Genomic DNA, 25,456 nt, shown 5'->3' on the forward strand with positions numbered 1-25,456 from the left:
TGGCTGGCGGCTGGAGATTGGGAGAGCCAACCTTATGTGTCTGTCACCCCCATCATCCTCGTCGCTGCTGCAGGTTTCGTCACTGGAGGAGGAATATTCTAAAGACTTCCGGAGCAAGTGGTTGCCGTTTTTCTCCTTGTCCCACAAGGCTGGGCTCTGACAACGAGAAGAAGCTGATTTGTAGCTTCAGCCCAAACAAGACCATGACACAAAGTACCACTTGATCTAAGCCATCTGATGATATCTCCTTCAAGTTATTTCTCAGCAACCTTCCCCAGCATGGGATCCATGGGAGTGGGTGGTAAAATGGCTAGGGCAGGGTTTCTCAACCCTTGCAGCTTGGCAGGTGTGTGGACTTCAACTCCCAGAACTCCCCAGCCAGCATGCATGGGAGTTGAAGTCCACACATTTTCAAGCTGCGAAGGTTGAGAAACACTGATCTAGAGGACACCATATCTGGGGAGACTATTTTTTCCACAGCGAGGCATTTCCAAAGATTCTCTACTGCAAGGTCAGGCAATCTGATGCCTTTGGCTCCAGTCACCTCCAGCCAATATCACTAACAATGAGGGAGGGGAGTAGGTGCCTCTGAAAAAATTTGGAGGGCAACCTCTGATTTTGGGAACCAGAAGCTTTCCAGGGAACAGCAAAAGGATGCAAAATGAGTGCAGAGCAAGGAGGTTAAATTTCAAAGTCAGTTGAATCCACAAGAAAGGGGAAGAGGACTATCCTTTTTCTCCTGCTACCCACAATGCTTTTCTCCCAGCCAGGTCCCCTCTCGGTATTCAGCTAGAGAAGAGGAAGATAGAGAGGAAGAGAAAAATTCTCTCTGCTATGGTCCCCAGCAGAGGGACATCTCTGATCTTGAAAAAGCTAAGCAGGCCAGACTGGTTTATTCCTGGCTGGGAGATCACTAGTAGACCCAAGGTGGGGAGTAGACTAGGGCGGGAAGTTGAGAGAACATCCTGGAAGAAGGCAATCACAACATTTATTTGTTAAATATGTATTTATGAATATAGCTATTTGCAATAGTTGTTTGTTTTATAATTATTTGCTTTTTAATAATCCAATATTTATTTAAAAATAATTTTTATTAATGAATATTTATATATTGTAGATAAATAGAATAAAAATAACATAACATAAAATATTGCAATGTTGGCAAGCAAACTTCTTTGGCATGACCATGAAATTTCTTGGAGTTGAGCTAGCCTTGAGGAAGTCTTTACTTTTACCTTCCTCCTATCTCTTCTGGCCTCTCTTTTTTCATGATTTATTGCAATTATTTATACCTTGCCCTTCAGCATAAAAGATCCTCCCAAAATGGATGACTGGGAATATAAGCCACCATAAATAAAAATACAATAAATATTTGACAACAAATCCACTCCTAACTTGGGGAGGCCCACTTTTAAACAAACAGGTAGTCACTTTACCAGAAGTATTCTGATTTAGTTCAATCCTTGGAATTTCCAGGAAAGTCTCCAAAAGATGACTTTGCTCCTTGCCAATATCTATATCAATCCATGGACTAATTCAGGATATGCCAATGGCTTTCTATTTAAATGAAGCCCTTATTCAGACCCTTTAGGACTGGAATCTTCTTTTGGGGGAAAAACTACAGCTCCTAAATACAATACTGTATAAGTGGTACATTCAGAAGATTGCTGGAATTTCTAAGAGAAGTCCAGAAGAGACTTCTGAATCTCTGGACAACAGCTCCTAATCAACATGATGGTCCAATGTTATGACTTCACAGCAGGTGCTTCTTCTCAGAGCTGACATCTTGCCTAAGGGTCCCACTAATCCCCATCAAGATGCTTATTTTAAACATGTGGAATACTCCGACTTTATGGCTTCTCTATCCTTCTTCTCTTGAATACAAGGGGAAGGAAAACAAATCTAACTTGCTCTGCCTGACAGAACCCTGAAACCCCATCTTCTGAATCTCTGAATATTCAAAACACTAAACCAGTAAGCATATCATCCAAAACACAAAACAAAACAAAAACAGAGGTCCTCTGGGTCGTGGTAAAAGACAGGTAAACAGATAGGAAACCTATTTGATTAATTAACAGATGGGGATAACGGATAAAGACTCCCTTAGGCCCAGGATGACTTCAACTGCCTTTATGGACATCCTCATATAGTTTTCTCAGCAGCAGTATGGAAGTGGTTTGGTAAGCCCCTCTTAAATGCATTTTTAAAGATGTTAAAGATATATATTTTTAAAGACATCCGTTAGGGGTCAGAGTAAAAACAATAAAAACAAAAAAAGAAGATGAAAATAACTTTAATGAGACTAAAAGGAGGCAGAAGAGGAGGACCAAGAGAAATCATGAGAGTAGAAGAGGGGGAACCATAGGAGAATTACAAGATATAGGGGGGGGGAAAACTTACTGAAATATGGCCTGAACGAGATGTATTTTCAGGTTTCTTATAGGATTGGTGATGTCTGTTGTCTGTTCTGGATGATCCTGGATGTCATCAAGAGAAATATTTACTGACGCATGTGTATTACTTAATCATTTAAATAAGACCACTGCATCATAAGATACCTACAGACTGCCCTGGGAACTGGTTTGGAGCACTTGTCCAAAGCAAAACAATTCAGCTGTTCTTAACTTCCAAGTGGATGGCATTTGGTGGTTCACACATTTGCCGTTCTTGAGCTGGTAAAGAACATGAACAGGCTTCAAGGGATTCTCTCATCCTGAGTGGCTGTGTTTTATAAAATGGTACTGTTGGATTTGAGATGTTTTTTGCTCTTTCACAACACACCTATGCTGCTTCAAGGACATTGGATAGTGGAAGCACAGGAAAGCTTTAAAAGAGAATAGTCTGAGCATATTCAGCTTATCTAAGATAAGCTAAAGCAGGGGTTCCTAACCTGGGGTCCACCAACAATTTCAGAGGGTCCATGAAGTTGGGCGGGGGAAAAGAAGTCATAGCTTTATTTTCACTAACCTCTAACTGAAATTTAGCTTTTCATTAGGCAACGAAGTAATTTTATGGCCTCTACACTCCAAAAACATTTGTCAGCTAAAATAAATCTCACATTCTAAAATTATTATACCCTAAAAAGGGTATTATCTCATCATTAGTTTAGTGGATTAATAAAGAAGCCTCTGTATTACCGTATTATATTTTTGTTGTTTTTTAAAATATTTTAATAACTGTTTGAGTGTCATTGGTTTCCTCTGTCATACAATCTGTAACTTGGTCTTTTACCTGATGCATTTAAATACATTTTTCTGAGAAGGGGTCTGTAGACTTCACCAGACTCTCAAACGGGTCCCTGGCACAAAATGTTCAGGAAGCCCGAGGTTAGGGCAAGAGGTAGGACTGTCTGAGGTCACACAGTGGATTTCAGAGTCCAGAAGAATTTTGGATCTCACCAACTTAACGTTCTACCTCCTCCACCCACTGACTCATTTCCATGCCAACACAGAGAAACTCTGCCAGATGAATGGCAGTAAAACGTATGGAAGTATTCTCCTTCCTGTTTTTAAGGCACCTCACAAGCTCTTCGGACACATTTACATATCTTGTTTGATAAAAAGCCAAAGCTGAAGAGAAAAATATCACAACCAGTTAATTCCCTGCAAACACAAACAACTCTTCTATAGACTTCAGTCTGCCATGCAGTTAATGAAACCATCTAGAGTGCAAATGTTCATGCACACACCTATAAAGTCAGGTTAAAATGGGGCTAGCACAAGCAAAGCAATGAGCAAACAAATATACTTCATAGAACGCGTTTCTGTTCCAGAGCTTGCTTTCCCTCACTCTCTCTCCCTGGGAATGGAAACCCGGAACGCTGGTTGGATTGCACAGTAGTCTAAAGCAGGACCCCAAAATGACCTGAGATCAACTGGCTGTTCTGATGGGACAGGAGGTCCTTTTGCTTGTCGCCACTGGAACCGCTGTAGCCGTTACTGGATTTTGCTTTGGGATCCCCCAGGGGTGGCTGTTGTGTGCTGTAAAGAGTAAAGACAAGAGGGAGGAGGTGAAGGAGGAAGAAGAGGAAGAGAATGAAAACAAGGGGGAGGAGCAGCAGGAGGAGGAGGAGAAAGAGAACAAAAACAAAAACGAGGAGGAGGAGGAGAAGGTGAAGCAGGTGGAGAAGAAGGAGAACAAAAAGGGGAAGGAGGAAGAGCAGCAGGAGGAGGAAGAGATTACATTCAGCCACTACACACTGTGTTTCATGCTCTTAAGAGCCCATTCTGAAAACTCGTTCAAGACTACAGTATACTTCAAGGAAGTAATCAATACCAGAGTAATATGCCTAAAACCACAGTAACAGCATTTCCATAAAAAATATGCAATAGTACTGGAGATGCCACTTTTTTTTTTTTTATCGTACGGCATAGCAGTTCGGTGTTGATGCTGCTTTTCTTGCTGGGAAATCCTTGTGAGGTCCAGCAGCCAGATGTGTAGACTATTGAGCCGTGACAAGTCACGTTGCCCGGGGTGCACCACAAGGAGGCTAGTCTACATTGCACTGAGTTGGGCTGAGAGGGAGGGACTGGCCCAAGGTCACCCAGCCGGCCTTCATGCCTAAGGCGGGACTAGAACTCTCATACCATGCCTGATTGGCTCTTGGGCTGAGAGAGAGGGACGGGCCCAAGGCCACCCAGCCGGCCTTCATGCCTAAGGCGGGACTAGAACTCTCATACCACGCCTGATTGGCTCTTGGGCTGAGAGAGAGGGACGGGCCCAAGGCCACCCAGCCGGCCTTCATGCCTAAGGCGGGACTAGAACTCTCATACCACGCCTGATTGGCTCTTGGGCTGAGAGAGAGGGACGGGCCCAAGGCCACCCAGCCGGCTTTCATGCCTAAGGCGGGACTAGAACTCTCATACCACGCCTGATTGGCTCTTGGGCTGAGAGAGAGGGACGGGCCCAAGGCCACCCAGCGGCTTTTGAGTCTAAGGCGGGACTAGAACTTATGGTCTCCTGGTTTCTAGCCCAGCACCTTAACCACTAGACCAAACTGGCTCTGGAGATGCCACTGAAGTTTGGAAATACTGCTCTTGCAATCCTAGAATGCTCATCTCAAATGCCAGGTGAACATTACAGCCCCCAAATTCTTCCCTGACTTGGAACAAAAATTGGAACCAGAACAGATTTACCTCCTTTCCCCCTCCTAGCTATAAAGTAAAGATGCCCATGAGATGAGCTCAGCTCCTGGGGACTGCAACAATGCTGTTTTCCTGGCAGGGTTCCAGAAGTGGTTTTTCATCACCCTTCTCTGGAACCTTGTTTTGACTTGTCTTCCTTTTCTTCTCCACCTCTTTCTCTCTGGTTCCCGCATCCCTCTCTTCTCACCCTCATGCTACAGGCTTCCAAAGACAAGACTTCTCTCTTGCCAGGAGGTCTGAACTGTTGGCTGGCAAAGGACTTCTGAAGTTGGACTGACTTGGTCTGAGGGCCACCAACTGCTCAACCCAACTGTATGTATACTAGTGTGAGAAGGAACTTCACCCACCTTGAAGGGAAACTCTGATGCCCAAACTGATCTCTGGTGTAAAATGTTGATGTTGTCCTTTGAGGAACCTTCAAGATTGAAAGCCCAGGGAAGTCAGCACTGATTACATTTGCAATTTCTGTAGTATCTTCTACATTTCTCAACCTCAGCAACTTTAAGATGTGTGGACTTCAACTCCCAGAATTTCCCCAGCCAATTGATAAAACAGGCATCAAATTAAGCTTGCCCAGAAAAAGCCTTTGAGAGAGGGAAAAATAATGAATAAAAAAAATCCCATGGAGTCTGGGAGGCCCAACATGAAATTGTTTAAAGCAGGTTTATTGATTACAGCTGTCAGGGCCATTCAGGGTTATCATGGGGTAGAATCTTGCCATGGGACCACACTTTGAAAAATGTGATGGTCCCAGAAAATTTGTCATAGCTGGTAAGCATGGCCATCCTATAACATAACCTTGCTTTATATCTCCTCTTTCCTCCATAAATCCATGCAATGCCCCATTTCTTCCATTACCTTTGGTGGTTGCTCTTCAGTCTGACTCCAAAAAACATCATCCTGGCTGGGACTCAGGGGTGCGACAGCAACATCAGACAACGAATTGCTGTGATAGAGGTCCCGACTCGTTCGGAGGTTTTCGTTCTTTAAGCAAACGAAGCACAGGTAAGATTTCTGATGATTATGACTGTTATTCTATTTTTTCCCCAAAATGCAGTGCTTCAGAAACTCTATTTGGGGCACATTGTGGGTCATAAAGGAATAGCCACCAGATACAAACTACGCCATAAAGGAGGCTGTTTTGGTAAATCAAACTGGCAGCAGCCGGACACACAGCTGCTGGTGTGGCCAAGAGACTCACGTAGCAGGGAATTTGCTGGAAATATCACTAATGGCCCAGGTTTTAGGTTTGTCAGATAATATCACATAGAGGAAGTAGACCCAATCACATCCATGGCTTCACAACTACTCCGCACCATTAATTTCGCTCTGAGTGTTTATACTAGGTTGGGAAATTAAGTTTTTATACTACATGCTCATCAGTTTCATAACATAAGAATAGCCCTGTGGATCAGGCCAAGGCCCATCTTAGTTAGCTCTCAGGCCCCACACAGTTGAGCAAGATCAAGAATGATACAGATATCTCTAAGGCTAATCTTTGGTAAATATAGAGTCTTGGAAACTCCGAGGAAATTCCTGCTCTATTTCTAGTGAGTTCATTCAGTTTCTGTGAATTATTCAAATCGTTTCTCCCCAGCTTTCTTGCCACCTGGGCTAATGAGACAAGCTATCAAGTGATTCACTTGCTATCTCTTGATTTTTTTTTAATGTCTATTCTCTTCTCCATTCCTTTCCCAACCTTCCCCACAATCTCTCACACAGGCATTTTATTTCTCATAGCACTCAACCAACCAGATGTCTCTAGGATGCTCACAAGCAGGAGATAACTCTTTCCCACTATTGTTTCCCTGTTAGATATGAACCCGCTCAATATGTGTGGACATGTGTGAGAGAGAAACACAGCCATTAAACCCCTTTCTTTGGTTCTCACCCATTGTAATGGGCAGAAGGAACAACCCCGAGGAACAGGAGGAAGACCAACTACCAAGGCAATGGTCAGATAAAAGAAATTTGAGTCCAAGGCAGAACTGTAATTTGAGAAAGCGTCTCAGAGTTGACCCTCTCTAGTTCTCGTGAAGATAAAGGGAGGCAAGGAGAAGCATACTCAGACTTGCAAGATTCTGTTACAAGAGCCCTATCACACAAGTGGTATTAGCCTGCATGACTTTGGCTTCCTACTCTGGTCTAGGGCTGACAGTTAATGGTATTTGGAGACACGCTGCCCCTAACCTGGAAACTTGTCCACTCTCTTTAAAAACCATCTACATTAGGAGCCACCACCTCATATTGTCATAATGAATTCCACCAGTTAATTTGGATCTGAAAAACCTAAAAACCCAGCTTCATCCCCATTTCCCCATATGCGTACTGCAGACAGACTGAATCATAGAATCACGGAGCTGTGAATGTGAAAGGGACCACAAGCTTTATCTAGTCTTTCTGTACCATTCATGGAAGCTCAATTAAAGCTCAAAGAGGTGACAGATATGGCAGTCCTCATCCCAAGGTGCCAGGGCAGGAACAACTAGAAATAGTACTAGAGTAATGCCAACCAGAACCCAAGGACAGGGGTGGGCAGCCCATAGGAGATCCCTGGCTCCAAAACACAACCAAAATTCAGCAACAAGTCACTATTTTCCAACAGCCTGCAGTTTTTGTTTTAATGAAGGAAACTCTTACTAGGCTGAACACACCTATTTTGAGGGAAAACAGCCATCCAACCAATTCAGTACCAAAACTTTCAGCCATTTGCCCATTGGTGACAGCAGCACATCACTGCTACGGTCTCTGCGGCCTTCTCAGGCTGCTGTGAATCACCATCACAAGAAAGAAGAGGAAGCAGGAGTAATAGAAGAGATGGGAAAAAAGTTGTCCATCTGTCTTATGCCCAAGAAGAATACAAGTCTTGCTAGGCACCCCACTGTAGATTGATGTCTTCCCCCAACATTGCTTGCCAGAAATGCAGTGAACTTGATTCGCCGGGATTCTGCACATCATGTATCCTGGCAGAATTATGAGACAAAGGCCTGCAGCTAAACTGTTTCATTTGGCCTCTCCGTCAGATCTTGCCTGGTGAGAAGGATCCTGCGCTCTCCAAAGGGGTATTTTTTATTCACTAGCAGACATTTCTTTCCTCTGAGTCAGTACTGATTTAGGGTCATAACATACTTCTATCTCTTGCACTGCAAGCCTGCTCTTTCAAATGAAAAATGAAATAAAAGAAATAAGATCCCTTTATTTCATGTGGCTTTTCAGAGGATGCTGGTACATACTGGTATATTGTCATCAATCAATCAACCAATCAGAAATAAAAGCTGCTCTGGGTTTGTTTCCCCCCCTCTGTGAACATTTCACTTCAACGAAAATCCAAAGGATATTTTTTTTCTTTCTACAGCAGCATTAATATTCACACCCTGAAAGACAACCTTGAAAAAGACTGCACATCTCCAATAATTCAGAAACAATGGAAAAAAACCTTGAAACAATCCATAATGGTACTGGTTAGGGGACGCCCATGTGGTGCTTTTGGGTACCATGACATTCAGAGATATGACCATTGGTACCTCCCTGCTCCCTGCTCTAAGTAACATTTCAGTGTAGGTTTAATTTTAGAAAACGGAATGAAAACTTGGCACATCGTCAACTGCACGCTTAGGTCTAGGTTGAATTGTTTAAAAGTGAATTAAAATAATGACATCGAAAAAAATATGTACTTTCAATAGCTTAACTTTTTTCTTTTTCTTTGTTCCTTTCTTTTTAGAATTAAATGTAATTCTAAATTATATTATTAATGGCTTAATCGTTACTTTTTTAAATGTTCTTTTTTTCCCTGTTTTTCCCCTCTCTGTTTATTATACAGTTTTTCTTTTGCTTTTCCTTTACCATATTGTTTATTGTATCAAAGATTTGGATTGTTTCTTGGAAGTATTTTTTTTAAGGGATAGGTTTAAACCAAGATCAGGACACATACCACTGAAACACAAAATAGTTTACTGACAGCACTGGAGGTGAAGAGAGGCAGGGTTACATTTCATCTTTATACACTTATGCCAAGAGCAGCCATTGACCCAAAGAAGTTTGCCTGTTTCTGCCACTCCCATTTCATTTGGGTACATGTTGCTGGCTTCAAAACTTACTTTTGAAAACTTAGGGCCAGCTACAATCCTATTCATATGTGGTTGCATCTTATTCAGAGGAGGAACACTTTTAATATCTATAAACCAGCGTTTCTCAACATTGGCAACTTTAAGATGGGTGGACTTCAACTCCCAGAATTCCCCAGCCAGCAAGGCTGGCTGGGGAACTCTGGGAGTTGAAGTCCACCCGCCTTCAGGTTGCCATGGTTAAGAAACACTGCTATAGACATTTCAATATCTATAAGGAAGCCATGGTGGGTATGATTTGAGTCAAGGAGAGAAGAAGGAACAAGATATTTTTCAGCCCTCTCTTTTGTATTATTTCTCTTCTGAAACAAACAAACAAACCTTATTTGGCTGCATTGGCCTGTTGGAGAAAAGCTATGCATGCCACAATTTTGGCTATGGAGGAGTCTGTGCATCTCAACACCAAATGGCTTATTTCTGGAACCCATGGACTTCTAAAGATGCTTATGGCTAGAAAAACAATGGGTGGAGGGTGAAACGTAACCCCCCACTTTTCACAATGCTAAGGCAGCTTTTTCCAACCTGGGCATCCTCTAGATACGTGGACATCAATTTCAGGGCCTCCCAGCTGGCATGGCCCTTGGTGAACACTCTTGGGAGTTGATGTCTATATCTACAGTAGAAGATGCCAAGGTAGCAGAATGTTGGGCTATTCCCATCGCCTCTTGTTTCTGCCTCTTCCTTTTTTCCATCCTGCAGGAGATCTGGCTATTTTATCCAAGGGATTGGCAAAGATTTTAGCTTTTTGGGTGTGGGGGGGGGACAGGTTTTTTTAGCAGGTGCAGCACCTAATAACATGATGTGTAGAAAGCCTTGTGTGCTCCCTTTTTGTCCCATATGATTGCAGCTGATGACAGTATTCGTTTAATCTGGGCTGGTTCGTAAAGTCAAGCTGTTCTCCAGTGCAATATAAAAAGGCAGGCTGGAGCCAACCTGTCATCAAAACGCTGTGGCCTGCCTGTCATTTTCTTGGGAGCCTGATTCAGCAAAAGGCTTAAAACACATTCCAGATGGGAGGCCATTGTTTCCAAAGGAATAGAACAAATAAGGTATTTTGCGCTTGAAAAGCAGCCTCGCCAAAAACTACCTTGATCAACGTAAGGAGCAAGCCGAGCTGCTTCTGGAACATCCTGCAAAAAGCCCATTTTGCAGATGACAAAGCCCAAATCTGACATAGCTCCATTTGCAGATGGTGAAATGAGACCACAGTTTGGGCAATTCGGGGACGGTGAAAGCAAAACTGGCACTGGACTGTTGCAACGATAAACGTTCCATTCTTTCCCCTGGTATCCAGGAATGTATCATCAGTGCGAAATGGTTGCAGGGAGACAGAATGGTGCTTCCATTCATGATTGGTAATATTAATAATCGTAATTATATAAAAATATTTTAAAGCACTCATCACGAATGCATAGCCAGGCATATATTAGCCACAAACTAACATAAGATACATTAAAGTGCAATAAAAACATCGTTTGAAGGAAGCATATAAGGCAGACATAACGAGCAGCCATAAATAAATACAACAGCACCATTGTGAATGCAAAGATGCCAAAATGTGTAAAAAAATGTGCTCAACACGTGCTGAAATGCAACAAGATGTGAACCAGCCTCCCCAAAGAACTGTCCTGCTTCCATTTTCAGAGAAGTGGGATGGGGTGGGGTGGGGGGTTGCCTAGCAGCCAGAAAATTTAAGTGGATCTGGGCAAATCTTGTATTTCAAAATAAGGCAGAATAAAGAAGAGTTGTGACATAGCTGAGGTCACACTGTCCATCCCAAATTGCTCACCAGTGGAGGGAAAGAATCAAGGCAGAAGGCAGAACAGTTGGAGAAATGCATGGATACAGCTCCCAAATTTCTTCCTTCTACCTTTGCAAGGAAATAATAATAATAATAATAATAATAAAAAAAGAGGATGTCATATTGTATCACATCATCTATTTCTCTATCTCCATGCCACTGGCAGTTGCTGTAAAATGGAGAAGGGTGGAGGGGAACAAACAAGGCCGGAAAGCTGAAACACTGAGACTAATGCTACGCTGCAAATGCTCTTTGAGCTAAAATCAGCCATCTTCCTGGGAGACAGGAGATGCCAAAACGACAGTCAGGATTGGCAATGGCATCTCCAAGAAATGGCGTCTTGCTGATAAGGCTTGTGACCTTGAACTGGGCTTGCAGATTTAAGGAGCAGCCAAGATTTCTCTGCCTGGGCCAGGTGTGGAACACGTCGCTTCTACCTGCCTTCAACAAGGGCCAAAGCTGCCACAAAGGGCTCTCCTGCGTGCTCCATGAAGTACAGCATGCATGCATGAAGTAGCACAAATCATGCACCACCGAAGGTTTCCAGGGGAAACACAACCACCCGTCCAAGGGCTTTTGGGATACTTGCACACGTAACAGCCCCAAATCAATCCATAAAAACAGGTATTCACATCACTGCAAATAACCACCTAAGCAGGCCTTATGTTGCACAGAAGCATCTTTCTCGTTTGGGAGGAACAGCAATATGGTACTGATAAGCCTTGGGATGTCTCAGTCAAAGCCAGCCTGTTGCTGCTGTACTTGGACTGGTCTGTCCATTGGGAGAGGGTGGGAAAAAAGGAGTAGATGTGAACCTGGAGGTGGGATGAGGAAGACAAGTGCTTAATTGATCTGACAATTACCAAAGCAGGTGGAAATAACAGGAGGACATAATCTTGACTTGAGAAAGGAAGCAAATGGTTGATGTTGCTTCTCAGGAGCCCAAAAAGGTTGGATTAAAAAAATGGATTGCCCTATTAGAATAGAGCTGTCTTCAGCTGTTGAGGAAGGAAGGGCAGCAAATGAAATTCTCTTCATCCCCCTCCTCCAATTGTAGTAAATAATAATACACTATAAATTGGCAGAGGAATTAAAACAGATCAGAGTCTAGAAGTATTTGGTTTTAAGGGTAGACCTATCCTAAAAGAGAGCTTGAAAAAAAATCCTGGGCATACTGTAAACATTGGAGGAAATGTTCTACCCTTAGTTTCAACATGCTCCATTAGCTATTTATTTGATTTCTATACTGCCTTTTGACGAGCTCTATGCTGCATACATGGTGATCCTATTCTCCTATTCTTCCCTACAACAGCAACCCCCGAGGTAGGTTGAGCTGAAAGAGAATGAACTTCCATGGCTAGGGGAAGACTTGAACATGGATCTCCCCACTACTAGTTCAGCACATTGCCATACTTGGGCGTGCACCATACAAGCTACCTGCACCCAATTATCCATTCTTCCCCCTAACAGGCATCAAGACAGGATGCTCCCTGGAAATGTTCAGTCATCAATGGGGATGGAGCCCCACATCACAGCCATCCACCATCTCCAACTGAACTCCAGAACTTGTGTTTAGGTGTCACCCCCAGCAGTGATCTCCAAGGACAGAGGAACTTTCCAACCCAATAATTCGTTGGCTTTGGATGCAAAGTTTAAGTTATCATTTGCTTCAAACTGTGCTTTCAGATTTAGGTTTGGTGCCCCCAAACTATGATTTCTTGGATCGTGTTGGTTTGGACAACATTACAATGATGCATTGTTTGGCTTAGTGCCTGTCAACCCTTCAAGGAAGGCCAGACCAGGAAACCTATGCCACAAGTTTCCCTGGAATTATATTTTACTGATACAGGTAGTCCTTGTTTAACGACCACTCATTCAGCAATGACGGCACTGAACAAGGAGACTTACGACCATCCTTGTAGCTGTGTCTGCCGCAGCGTCCCCAAGGTCACAATTCAGGTGCTTGGCAACTGGTTTGCCATCACAATGGCTACAGCGTCCTGCGGTCACATGATTGCCATTTGCAATCTTCCCAGCCAGCTTCTGACAAGCAAAGTCAATGGGGAAGCTGGCAAGAGGTCACAGATGGCAATCACATGACACTGTGCCTAACGACTGCATGGGATTCGCTTAATGACAGCAACTGGGACTGCCAGAACTGCTGTCATAAGTCAGGGCGGTCATGTGATGTCATGCTTTATGACTGCATCATGTAGTGATGGGTTTCCCAGTCCCAATTACCATTGTTAAGCGAGGATTCCCTGCAGAGGCTAGAGTTATGGAATCTTGGAAGCCTGACTGTGTTTTCTCTTCCCTCCCTCCTATATTCCAAGGAGTTACGGCAGAGCCAGTCTGAATTTCTTCCTGATGTCTCTTCTTCCTTCACTTCCTGGGCTTAAAACACATTTTCACAACTGTTCCTGCACAGTTTCTCCAAAGTCATGTGGCTCTCAACTGTTGCACAGACCTTTCTGATCGAAGGGACGGTGAGAATGACCAAGCTATCTCCCCTGCCAGGTAAGAATTGTGAAAGTTTCCAACCTGGACCACCACCGCTCGTTGTAAAGCTGGTGTACACGGACTGGAACTACTGCCGGAGCCCAGCCTTCCATGCGGGGTGGCCTCCCGCCCGAGGCCAGCTGCCCAGCTGACGTCAGGCTGGACATCATCCCTTTTCTTATGCTTCTTCTCTGCCTGCAAAGAAACCAACAAGAAGACTGAGTATCGTTATTCCAGGAAGCAGGGAAATCCATCCCCATTTATCTTGTTCCGTTCACGCTGAGATCAGATACAGCTATCGTCATGCATTTCTTGCCAGCCTTTTGCTCTTTCGTTTAAAAAAAAAATCTTAAATCAACAAAATTGAATCTCTTCCGTTCAACAGCAAGAGATACATAACTAAAAAGGTTACTTCTTGTGCCTTTATATTGGAGGGTCTATGCTATTTTGCTTCCCTGTGGACAAGACGGATCGTTTTAATACCCAGCCCCTTTTGGTGTTTCAGATTTTGGCTTTGGCCGTAACCCGTGACCCAAACCAATCTGTACATGATGTTCGTGAAAGTCCTGTTCTTTGGGGCTTTTATTCAAATAGCTAGCTCAGCCCTGCTTTTTCGGCTTATGGCAAAACAAGTTTATTTACAGTTTTTATTGATAGCACAGTCATATCTTTTGCAGCATGACTTAAGCTGAAAGAGAAATGCCTCTGCAGGCTTCAGTCTCTTAGTGACAAGCACTTTGAGTAAATTTTTCTAATTAATCTGCCATGGATGCTCAGGAAAAAAAAAGACCTCTTAAAAATGCAGAATCCCACTTATTGGATATGCACATATACTCTCTGTGTGTGTGCGTGCATACATACATACATACATACATGACAGATTAGAGCAGGGTTTCTCAATCTTGGCAACTTTAAGATGTGTAGACTTCAACTCCCAGTTGCCAAGTTTGAGAAACCTTGGATTAGAGTCTCACTCGAGGCACAAATGACCAGGCTCAAATTATCCTACTTCAGACACATTACGTGAAAACCCAGGTTCTAATGCTGGGAAAGGTGGAAGGAAAGAGAAGAGGATGACCAGCAGCAAAGAGGATGGACTCAGTTGCAGTGGTGATGGGGGTACTGTTGGAAGAACTGAAGGACCAGATCGTCATGAAGAAAATCCATCTATGAGATTGCTAAGTCAACACCAACTTGATGGCACATAGTCAATTGATCAATCACCAGGAGACAATAGCCTCTTTAAGAAGTAATTGTGCATTTCATTTAGCGAAATGGGACTACGATTAAATATAAAGACCAGACTAATGACTAGCAGTACAGCAACCAGTCTTAGAACTGACAATGAAGATATCAAAGTGGTTGAGAGTCCTACTTTTTAGGATCAACCATCAACAGTAAAGGAACAAGCAGTCAAGAAAGGCATCACAGACTGGAACTTGGTAGAGCAGCCATGAGGCCTTGGAAAAGATATTCAGTTGTGTCTATACCTACAGAGATCAGAATCATGCAGACAATGGTTTTCCTGCAACGCGCCACGGATGACAAAATTGGACTTTGAAGAAGCGGGATAGAAAGAGTATTGATGCCTTTGAACTTTGATGTTGGAGAAGACTCCTAAGAATACCATGGACTGCCAAGAAAACAAACCAATGGATCATTGAACAAATCAATCCAGAGTGCGCGAGGGACAAATGACCAGACTCAAATTATATGTTGGACACACTATGCAAAGATCCAGCTTGCTTGAGAAATCCATAACACTGGGAAGAACAGGGGGAAAGAGAATAGGAGGACCAGCATCAAGGAGGATGCTCTCAATTACAACAGCAAGCAATGCACATTGGAGAAACCTAAAAGGCCCTGTTGAAGGCAGCTCATCCTGGAGAAAGTCTATCTGTATGGCTGCTAGGAGTCAGTACCAACTTGGCAGCATTCACTCACTCACTCACTCAATCTAGGGAAATGGTTGGAATCAGGGCTGTTATCCCTGTGAATCACCTTGTGGCCTGTATATCTTGCTGAGTTACAACAACCCAGCCAGCACAGCTAAGTACACCAATCGGAGAGAATATCTGTAGCTCAGGGTTAACCTTGGTGCTCTCTGAGCTTGGTTGTTTTCTTGCAGAAGTTTCACTGCCCGACTAGGCAACATCTTCAGCGCTAGAAGGAAATGGGGTTTGCTCTCTGTTTATATACAGTAGCTTGCCCTGACAGTGTTGGTGGGGGTGTTGTTCTCTCCTGGGTAGTTCCTTGTTTAGGCTGTTGTTTGCTGCTTGATTGTTTGACTGAGTTGGTGGTCCCTTGATTAGGGTATTGTATACTGCTTGATTGTTCGTCTGGGGTTAATCCCGGTGTTAATCTTTGCTTAGTATAAAAGTAGCAGCAGATTGTAGCTTAACAGCAGCTGCTTGGGGAGTGGCGGTACAAACCCTTCCTTGTACGAGGCCAACGTAATGAAAGAAACCGGGCATTCTAGTGGATCACAGCATTAGGAACTCGAGGCAGAACGGTCACTTTCCAAAGAAACTGTCAGACCCAGTTTGTTTCCTGTGACTGCCACACACTTCCAAGAGACTCAGTGCCTACAGCTGCTAATGTCAGAAATCCACAGTAGTACATCTGGATTAAAAATTTAACAGGAATGGCCTGGACTATATTTTATAATGCATTTTATTCCCCCTACAAAGAGGTCATTTATGGAACACAAGCCAGAGATGCAAATGAATATTGGAACTGACATTTTGCAATGTGTTTCCCTCCTTCAGGCACCAGAGTTCTTGTTCTGCTTTTTGAAAAAGGAGAAAGCCGAAGTGATAAAAGGGAACTTTGTGGCCCATCCTCTAAAACCTAGGAAGAGCAATACTCCCCAACCGCACTTTTCTTAAATCCTTTACATTCAACCTCATAGGCTCTGGCACTGGTGAGATGGACAGGAACAGAGCAGAACAGGTAGAAAGGGAGTGAAGGATAGAGAGACCTAACATGGAATGTATCAGCTGAATTCCAAGGCTCACATAAGACATCTGAAGCTTATTGACTCAGCCTCCATAAGCATCAAAAGCAGTTATTAAAGAATAGATTTTCATGTAACAGAAGGGGGAAATGGTTAAACACCAGGGACAGACCATCATGGAATGTTCTGACCTCACAACAGGCTGTTCAGAGGTCAGAACATTCTTGGACCACTATAAACAGTTCCTTATTCTGTTAAGGAACATTTTGCTCTCTTCTATTGCCACGAAACCTTCACAGACATGTCCATGAAATAATCAGGAGTCAAGCCGAACGCAAAGGAGATGTTACTATTGCTGCTGTTAAATACACAATTGGAGAATAATCCCATTAGCTATGCTTAATTTCAGTTACACGGAGTGGGATTCGAATCAGGTTTCATGGCCCCACCCACAACTTTGGGGAATGAGGTCCTCAGCCAAGGAGAAAGTTGCATGTGGAGTCCTTGGTGCTGAGCTTGGCTGTTTGCCTGCAGACGTTTCATTACCCGACTAAGCAACATCTTCAGCGCTGGTGATGTGAGGTTTGCTCCCTGTTTATATCCAGTAGCTCACCCTGGTAGTGTTGGTGGGGTGTAGTTCCTCCTTGGTAGTTCCTTGATTAGAGTATTGTCGTCTGCTTGATTGTTTGTCTGGTGTTACTCCCTGCTTACCTGGGTGTTGGTTGCTGACGAGGACGTGTTCTGGTCTTTCTGTTTCCTTCTTAGCTTTTCTATTGTCTCTTTTGAAACCCCACCCTCACCAGCACTGATGATGTTGCCTAGTTGGGTAATGCAACATCTGCAAGCCAACCACCAAGCTCAGAGAGCACCAAGGACTCCACAGTTCAACCCTGAGCCACGTTTATTCTCTTCTACTGAAAGTTGCATGTTCCTATCCCAAGTTAAGCCCCCTAGGAAATTCATTTTTCAGCCATGATGTTAAGCCCAAGAGCAACCTCACCCTTCTCTATCACAGGGCTGCCCGAAAATAACATTCATTTCAGTCACTAGTGCTGTCCCTCTGTTATCACCTATTTCTATTTTACTTTCATCCAAGTGAACACTCATGCTCACTAGCACTAGCAGGAGCTGAATCCACATGCCACCACTGAGAGTTTACTGAAAATATTTAAATCGACTCTCCTCACTTTAAATGCAGTGAGATAATTGATATCAAGGGTAATTAAGAGTTAGCTCTCAAAAACCAGTAGACCTCTGCCTGGAGATCATAGGGACCAACACGACTGAATGCACACAGGAGGTCAACTGGGGAGACAAGCAGCACATTAGGGAGCAGCTAAGGCAAGAACCCTTCTTCCTAAAATGCTACTTTTCTACATGCCAGTGTTTCATGGATTCTTGTACGGGGATTGTTCTGTCATCTCAGCTCACATCTACAACTGGAAAGGGGCACGTAAGGACACAGAAAATCCCTGAGCCTCTTCTGTAAGAGAACTTAAGAGGGAGAAAATCCCGTAACTGCATACAGGTTTCCACTTTTTTGAGAACCAAGCTAAATCTAAGGTGCCATTCCACCCCGCTCCCTCCAAAATCTGCTGTGCATCCCCAGAAGACCGTTATCATTCGGTCCTTCTTGCAACTTCTAGAGCTGGCCATGTGATGTTGAAAAACTGTCTCCGGAGGCGGTGTACTCATCTATGAATGAGTCTTTTCTTATCATTCTCTCTCCTTTCTAAAGCACTCTTAGAAAAAATAAATGAAACCCTCAATTAGATTTCTATTCTGCCCAAACAACAATCCATTTATTTGCAAGCTGGAGATGGAAACAAATGGTTTCAAGCCATGTGAGATCTTACAAGAACATGTTGCTAACAACCAAACTCAGGGAGCACCAAGGACTCCACTTGCTGCTTCTTTTTCCTTCGAAGCCTTGTTTTTTCTTAAAAACCCCCCCCCAATGCTTTTATACAGCAACTAGCCAAATCCAATAGAGACAAGGGTTTGCTGTTAGCAGGTTGGACTTTACCTCTTTGCTCACACAGTTTGATGGAAGGCCTTCTGAAAGATTAAGGATCTTAGGAAGCTCCTTATTTCTCTGCTTGTGATCATGCTGGAGAGAAAGGAGTTGTGTTTGATCTTTGGGAAGCGTCCGATGGAACTTCTTTCCATGAGCCACTTCTTCTGCTTTTCTCTAGAATGGGAAAGAAACAAGAACGACACTGTAATCCAGAGAAGATCCCCTGAAAGATTGGCAAAGTTGGCTTAGGTCAACCATGCCTTTCATTTGAGAATCAGCAACTGCAGACCCCATTTCAGATTTCTGGAATCATAGAAGGGCAGCCTGAGAAGTGGGAACGGACCTTGGGAACAGATATCCCCAGCCTTTTTCAGCAACATTGTTCCATGTGCAGAGCAACAAATGGTTGGAGCATGAAATCCTCTTAAGTATTCCAAGCAGCCCGATAACTGCGTTCCCCCTTCCTATCTTCCACATAGAATCTTCAAAAGACTTTAGCTTTTGGAAGAACGGTTCAGACCACATCAAGTTAGGAAAAGTCTCTCTGCTTATTTTTTTTTTCCTTATTTCAGTTCTTTTGCTCCTAAGGATATTTTAACTGCTTTCTGCAATCCTTGCGATGGCTCTTCTTCCCCATTTTATGCACACTTCCCTTTTCTCGTGGTAGAGAAAAGCGTGCAGAGAAATTCTTTCCATCAAGCGCATAATGATATGCACAATGAATGCTACATGTGAGAATCCAACTCAGAGAAACCTGATCCCCCTCCCCAGCCCCCCCCCAAAGATAAAAGATAATCACTAGATTCATGCATTTCTGGCCAATGCTCTCTGTTTCACACATTACATCACCGCTGAGTTCACACTAATTGCATTAAGCTATTGTTATTAGTAGGGCTGTTTGTGTCTTTGAAAATGATTCAGAAGAGGTGATTCAAAACATGCGGGGAAGAGTACAGCATCTCTTCAAAGCAACCTGGCCTTTCCCTTTTTTTCTTCAGACCTTCATGTGAGCTGGAAACGGACACAGCTGCTTTAATGCAACTCGTTCAATGGCTTGGAAGTGCCTCTGTGTCTGCACTTCTGCACACTCTGAAGCACCTCCTTCAAATCACGTTCAGAGCATGTGCAGTCCTAACGATCAGTTGTGCAAAGCAGAGCACTACCGTGTGAAAAAAAAAAAGACCCTGCACAATCCATGGAACCAGGCCATGCGTAGCAAAAGTGAAGGTCTCTTTCCCTCCCCAAAGAAAATGCATAACTGTATAGCCAGCCTATGGCTGCAAAACATCAAAAATGTCTCTTCTGTCAAAGTACATCCGCACCTGTTGTGTTTCTGGTTTTTGGACTCCCTCCCCTTTGCACCATGCCTCCTCCTGATTTTGTCTGCTGCCTTTATCCTTCTCAGCGTTGCCTTGTGCCACCTTGATCTCCGGGTATCTCTTTTCAAGGTCCAGATGCTTCCAAAGCTCTTCCTTTTTCTGATGCTGAACACATGCCAGGAAATAACATTGGTTTCATTTCATCTTCATTCAGAGGCTCCTCATAAAAGGAGTAATTATTCATGTCATGGGTAGCATTGTGCAACATAGTTCAGACTCTGTGGGATTCCAGGCTCGGTAGAAACTGTTCAACTCCCAAAGAACAAACTGACGTTCTTTTCCCCTTATTATTGCATTTGGCTATTGCTCAACCGACAAATAAATTGATACGAAATTGCCCTCCGCGAGCTCCCAAATGAAGAAAAACACGTCCTCGTCCACTTTATCCACACCAAGCATAATTTTAAATGCCTCTATTATGCTCTTTGTACATCTCCTTTTCCCCAAGGTAAATACCCCCCAAATTATACGTTTCCAGGTAGCATAACCACATCATCACTTTGATCATCCTAGCTACCCATTTCTGTTCCTTCTTGGGCTCACAAATATCCTTTCTGTAAGGCAGTGAGAAGAACTGAACACAATATCCCAAGTATCTGAAGACATTAGACTATTAATCAAGTTGTCCCTTGCACTCTAACTGTGAATGTTAGTTTTCACATGGTTGAAAGTAAACAACTAGATCTGGCTGTTTCTAAAACAAAGAACAGATGGAAACTATCTCTTGCTCAAAAGGGAATCACTTCCAGTTCTTTATATTTGGGGGGTGGGGGGCAGAGAGAGAAAAGATGGAAGAATTTTGAGTATTGTTGATTTTAAATAGAACTGGCATTTTGATACTCAGCTGTTGCTGGAATTCTTTTGTAATAGCGTACCTTTTCTGCAATAGATTATTCATTTAAAGTTCCTTGATTGTTTAAATAATAAATAATAAAGATCCTCGATTCTTGTGTGCCTGTTCAGCTGGATGAAGTCCCGTTTCCTAACCAGTTACCTGTCAGCGTGCCTTGATGGCACTGACCCACAACACTGAAACTTCCCTAACTGTGCCAGTCAGACAAAGGCAATGGGCACAGTAAAAATCTGCAAAACTCTTGTATCCTACCAAGGGTCATTCCCTGCTTTTTAATTTTTTTAAACATTCTTTAAAACAAATAATTAAAGGCCAAGCTTTTTTTTTTGTGCCTTCAAGTCAGTGTTGACTCCCAGCTAGTCCCTGCAGTTTTCTTAGCAAGGTTTTTCAGAAGTGGTTTGCCATTGCCTCCTTCCTAGGGCTGAGAGAGAGTGACTGGCCCAGGGTCACACAGCTGGCTTCGTGCCCAAGGCAGGACTAGAACTCCCAGTCTCCCGGTTTCCAGTCTGGTGCCTTAACCACTACACCAAACTGGCTCTCTTAAAGGCCAAGCTGGCAGCTGCAAATTAAAACACTGGCCTCAAGCAACTTCTCCCCTCACCCTAAGATTGCCTCTTGGCCCCACAGAAGGACCCACAGGCATTCTTAGAAAATAAAGCTGATGGATGGTTGCAGAGCAACTGTTGGCTTGAAAGTGCAATTTCCTGCCTACCAAAAAAGGACCATGATAAGCCAGTGGTAGAGAACATTTGGGGTGGGGGGGGAGGTTTAGAAAAGATGGTAAGGGGCAACTTTGCAGATCAACAAGCATCGGAGGATTGGTCACCCCTACAGAGCAGCCATTTGTGAAGAAGGCAGTGGTTTTGCGAGAGCACCCCAGCTTGCTCTCCCAAGTCCCAACTGCAAAGAATCCACACGGCAGAAGTAGGCAAGCACAGCTCCCTCTTCCATTTGATTTAAGGAAGAAAACCAACAAGCAAGGCGGCATGGTGATGCCAGCTGAATATGAGTGAACCAAACCATAACACGCCCCCAAATCAAATCCAGTTCCTACATCTTCCAACTTCTTCCTCTGCAGCTTTTGTTCCACCATGCGCTTCTGCCTCTCTTCCGAAAGCTGCCTTTTGTAGTTTTCCTGGTGTTGCTGTTGCTGTTGCTGATGTTGCGGCGGCTGCAGGCGGGGAGGATCTGCACGGCCTTTGTTCTCCTGCTGGAGTCTGAGGAACTCGCGGCGCAGGGTCGATTCGCCAGGGAGGTTCACAATGGAGCTTGATTTAGAAACACAAACACACGGACGCAAAATGAGAGAGAGAAAGAGGGGGAGAAAAAAATCTGTTTGACTAACTCTAGGATTAAGATAGCCCAGCCAACCCAAAACAGGCCATGGAGAAATGTCTGCCCATCCAAAATTGCATGCCAGATAATCTCTGCAGAATCTCTCTGGTTCGGCTCCCCAGACCGGCCTCTGCTTCAGCAACTTTTTAGAATCCCAGCTAAAGCTGATTATCTGTTCACTAGAGACCTCTCTTCACCGCTGCCTTCCCAAAACCAATTTTAGCATCTGTTCACACTTTATATTCAACAGCAAACACTGGAAAAGGAACAAAAGAGGATTCAGCTATATTTTTGAATTTGTATGGAAACCCATCTGCTGAGGTTCTGGGTGGTTTGCAGGGTGGGGGGCTGGGTGAGGGAGGACACAAACGTCCTAGAAAAATGCAGCATAGTTAAGCTGAATTTCCTAAAAACCTCAGTGGCTGGAGTAGAAGCTCTGCACAGTTTTTATTTTTTTTTGAAAAAGATTAACAACACTTGGAATTCATGGTTCCTTACTAGCCAACTGGTCCCCTCCCTCCACACCCAGCCCCCACCTCAATAATATTTAATTTCCCACCTTTTCTTGCAGAACGAATTTGCAGCTAGGGCTGTCCGATCTACCTGGACTTTAACTTTTTGCTGCCATCTAAGCATCTGGGATTTTTGCAGACCAGATCTGGTAGCCCTACAGAGATCTGTCACCTTGCTCAAGATAAACTGACATGAATTTCAACGCTGGCAACCAGAAAGCTTCTTCTAATAAATGTGAAGGTAACAGGCTAACTTAGAAGGCACATGCCATGTGGCATATACAGAGCTCTCTACTCCAGAACTCTTACTGTTGATCTCCAATTCTTCGCTCTACCCAATGATAGGGTGGGGCTGTCTTCTCACAATCCTGAATTTTTCCATTGCCCCTGGGGTAGGCACAGGGGAGCTCTATTTAGCTGCTTCTCTATTGATCACTGTTTAACAGTTGGCCACAGACTATGTCTGCCCTGGCAAAGTCAAAAGAAGTCCAAAGCGCTCTTTTCGTCTACAACAGCAGATGTTTTGGCATCTAAAAAGGAGGGTAACATGTGGCCTTCCAGATGTTGCTGCACTATGCTCCCAGCCTCCTTGAATGATGGCTGTGCAGGCTGGGACTGCTGGAAGTTGGAAGGCCTCCAACCTCTGACTGATTATGTGCCATCACGTCATGTTGACTCTTAGTGACCACAAAGATTGTTTCCGTGACCAACATCTGAAAGGCCCAATTAAACCACCTCTGAGTTCTGAAGACAAGAAAAATATTAAGACCACCGACCCCTGCCTTTCACTGCCAGGATACTGGGACTGCTGCTTTTGGGAGCTGGTCATGTTATTATGGTTCTTAGAATTACAGAGTTGAAAGTTCTTTTCTTCCTGGGGGCACCCAAGGTAAAGGCTTCTTATGGGCAAGATTGTAATAGACTGAACAAGCCATACAATCTCAGTGCTGGGTGGGATATATTTGTGTGCATAAGTGTCTGTGTTTGTGTGTCTGTGTGTGTGTAAGAGAGAGGACTTGTCTTAGTCAAGACAACCTTTAGGGCAGGCCCCTCCTTCAATGGGCCCTATCCTCCTCATAGCTGATAGCTATGAGCTAGCCATGAAGAAGACAATTCCCTCCTGCCAGCAGTCCTTAATTCCCCACCTCTTCTAGACCAACTGCTGGAGCAAAGATCTGGGGAACAGGTTCTTGATAATGGGCTCCCTAACCCCCAGAAGAGCCTCAGTTAGTTCCAAACATGGGGACCACAACACTATCTTCTCTCTGTCCCAAGCCAGTACTGATTGAATGCCTAGTCCAGCATGGGAAGGAATAACATAATGGACATCAACCATGCCACTCTATCCTGCTTGGAAGGAGGAAAGGGAGAAAAGGGATCCAAGGTGGCTCTATCAATTTATCATCTGAGGTTGGGAGACTTTGGTCCCTTAGGAGACCATCCTGGAACTGTTCCAATTTGATCTGCAAATGCAGAATGATACCTTGGTTCTCCTTCATCTTCATTCAACTCGTCCCCTTCCTCCTCACTTCCACTGTACTCATACTCTGTTTCGTCTGAAAAGAGAGTGATGGGAAGCAAAGTCATACAAAGAAGCATTATTATTCCAGGCACCGTATAGAAAATCTATTACGTATGTTACAGATAGTCCTCGACTTATGACCACAGTAGGGATAGAAACAACTAAGGGATTCTTTTAAAAACCTTACTTTTGCCTAATTTTTTACATAGCAGTTAAAAATGTTACCCATTTTTGTCTGATCTAGAAATCAGATCTCAAATGCTGGTTCATTTCTGTGTCCCTTAAACTGGCCTAAAACATTATATACATTTAAGTACTTTTCTTCCCAAGAGTATAGAATCAAATATTGGATTGTGGACTGTGAAAGTCTGTGGGATTCTAATACACTTGAAACTACCATTAAAGCAAAATGTCTCTGCGAGATGCAGAGGAAAGATGACCTATGCCAATCATTCACTTGCACTGAATTCCACGTAATTCCTGGTCACCTATGGTGAGTAGAATAGTGCTTATGTTTCTTTATCACTGAAATCCTGCATCATAACTTCAGCAAGAAATTGGAATTATTCTTAGCCATCTGTGTTATCCTTGAGAAATTATTTGTCAGGCAGTGACTGTACTAGATGGAAATGTTATCCCTCAGCACCTTTGTACTAAGGGTCTATCACATATTGTTTATGGAGATACCAGCTTTTGCAGATCTACACCTAAAGCCAACAAATGTGTTTGCAAGCATATCTGTCACACAGATATGCTAAATAGGTTACACTGTTAGACTGAACACAGAGATATACAAAATGGGTTAACACATATAGATTAACCCAGGGTTTCTCAACCAGGGTTCCGTGGCACCCTAGGGTTCCACGAGAAGTCACCAGGAGTTCCCTGGGAGATCACGATTTATTTAAAAAATGATTTCAAATTCAGGAAACTTCACATTAAAGAGGTAAGTTCCATTTTTTATTTTTAGTTCAAGAACACTGTTAATGCATAGATACAGGCCTACCCATGAAAGGAATATAATAATTTTGTAACTTCTGGCCTCCGTTTGAGCCTGAATGTACAGGGGTTCCCTGAGGCCTGGAAAATATTTCAAGGGCTCCTCCAGGGTCAGAAGGTTGAGAAAGGCTGGATTAACCATTTACAGCAGAGGTTCCACAAGGAGAGGTCAAAAAATCAAGAAAGCAGTTCAACTGAGACCATATGTTCAAAATCTCACCCCTTTTTTATGTGCATCACAAACAGGTAACAAAGAGGTGAGGGTTTGATCATGGTTAACTTCTTTGACCCTTCCCCTGCAGATACTCCCAGTCT

At 43.6% G+C, this 25,456-nt stretch overlaps 1 protein-coding gene across 1 annotated transcript in view; it reads right to left on the reverse strand.

Moving 5' to 3' along the window:
* NRK (Nik related kinase) overlaps positions 1-25,456 on the reverse strand; it is a 72,222-nt gene that overhangs the window by 23,530 nt on the left and 23,236 nt on the right. The window contains exons 10-19 of the mRNA XM_063313474.1: positions 24,104-24,176; positions 21,828-22,041; positions 19,864-20,025; positions 18,551-18,715; positions 13,611-13,763; positions 6,003-6,128; positions 5,492-5,559; positions 3,865-3,980; positions 2,401-2,477; positions 32-156 (exon numbers count right to left, since the gene is read on the reverse strand). Of these exons, the coding sequence (XP_063169544.1) occupies positions 32-156; positions 2,401-2,477; positions 3,865-3,980; positions 5,492-5,559; positions 6,003-6,128; positions 13,611-13,763; positions 18,551-18,715; positions 19,864-20,025; positions 21,828-22,041; positions 24,104-24,176 (1,279 nt within the window). The remainder of the gene's footprint in view (positions 1-31; positions 157-2,400; positions 2,478-3,864; positions 3,981-5,491; positions 5,560-6,002; positions 6,129-13,610; positions 13,764-18,550; positions 18,716-19,863; positions 20,026-21,827; positions 22,042-24,103; positions 24,177-25,456) is intronic.

Source organism: Candoia aspera, chromosome 12, assembly GCF_035149785.1.
Source record: "Candoia aspera isolate rCanAsp1 chromosome 12, rCanAsp1.hap2, whole genome shotgun sequence".
In the NCBI taxonomy this organism is placed as follows: Eukaryota; Metazoa; Chordata; class Lepidosauria; order Squamata; family Boidae; genus Candoia; species Candoia aspera.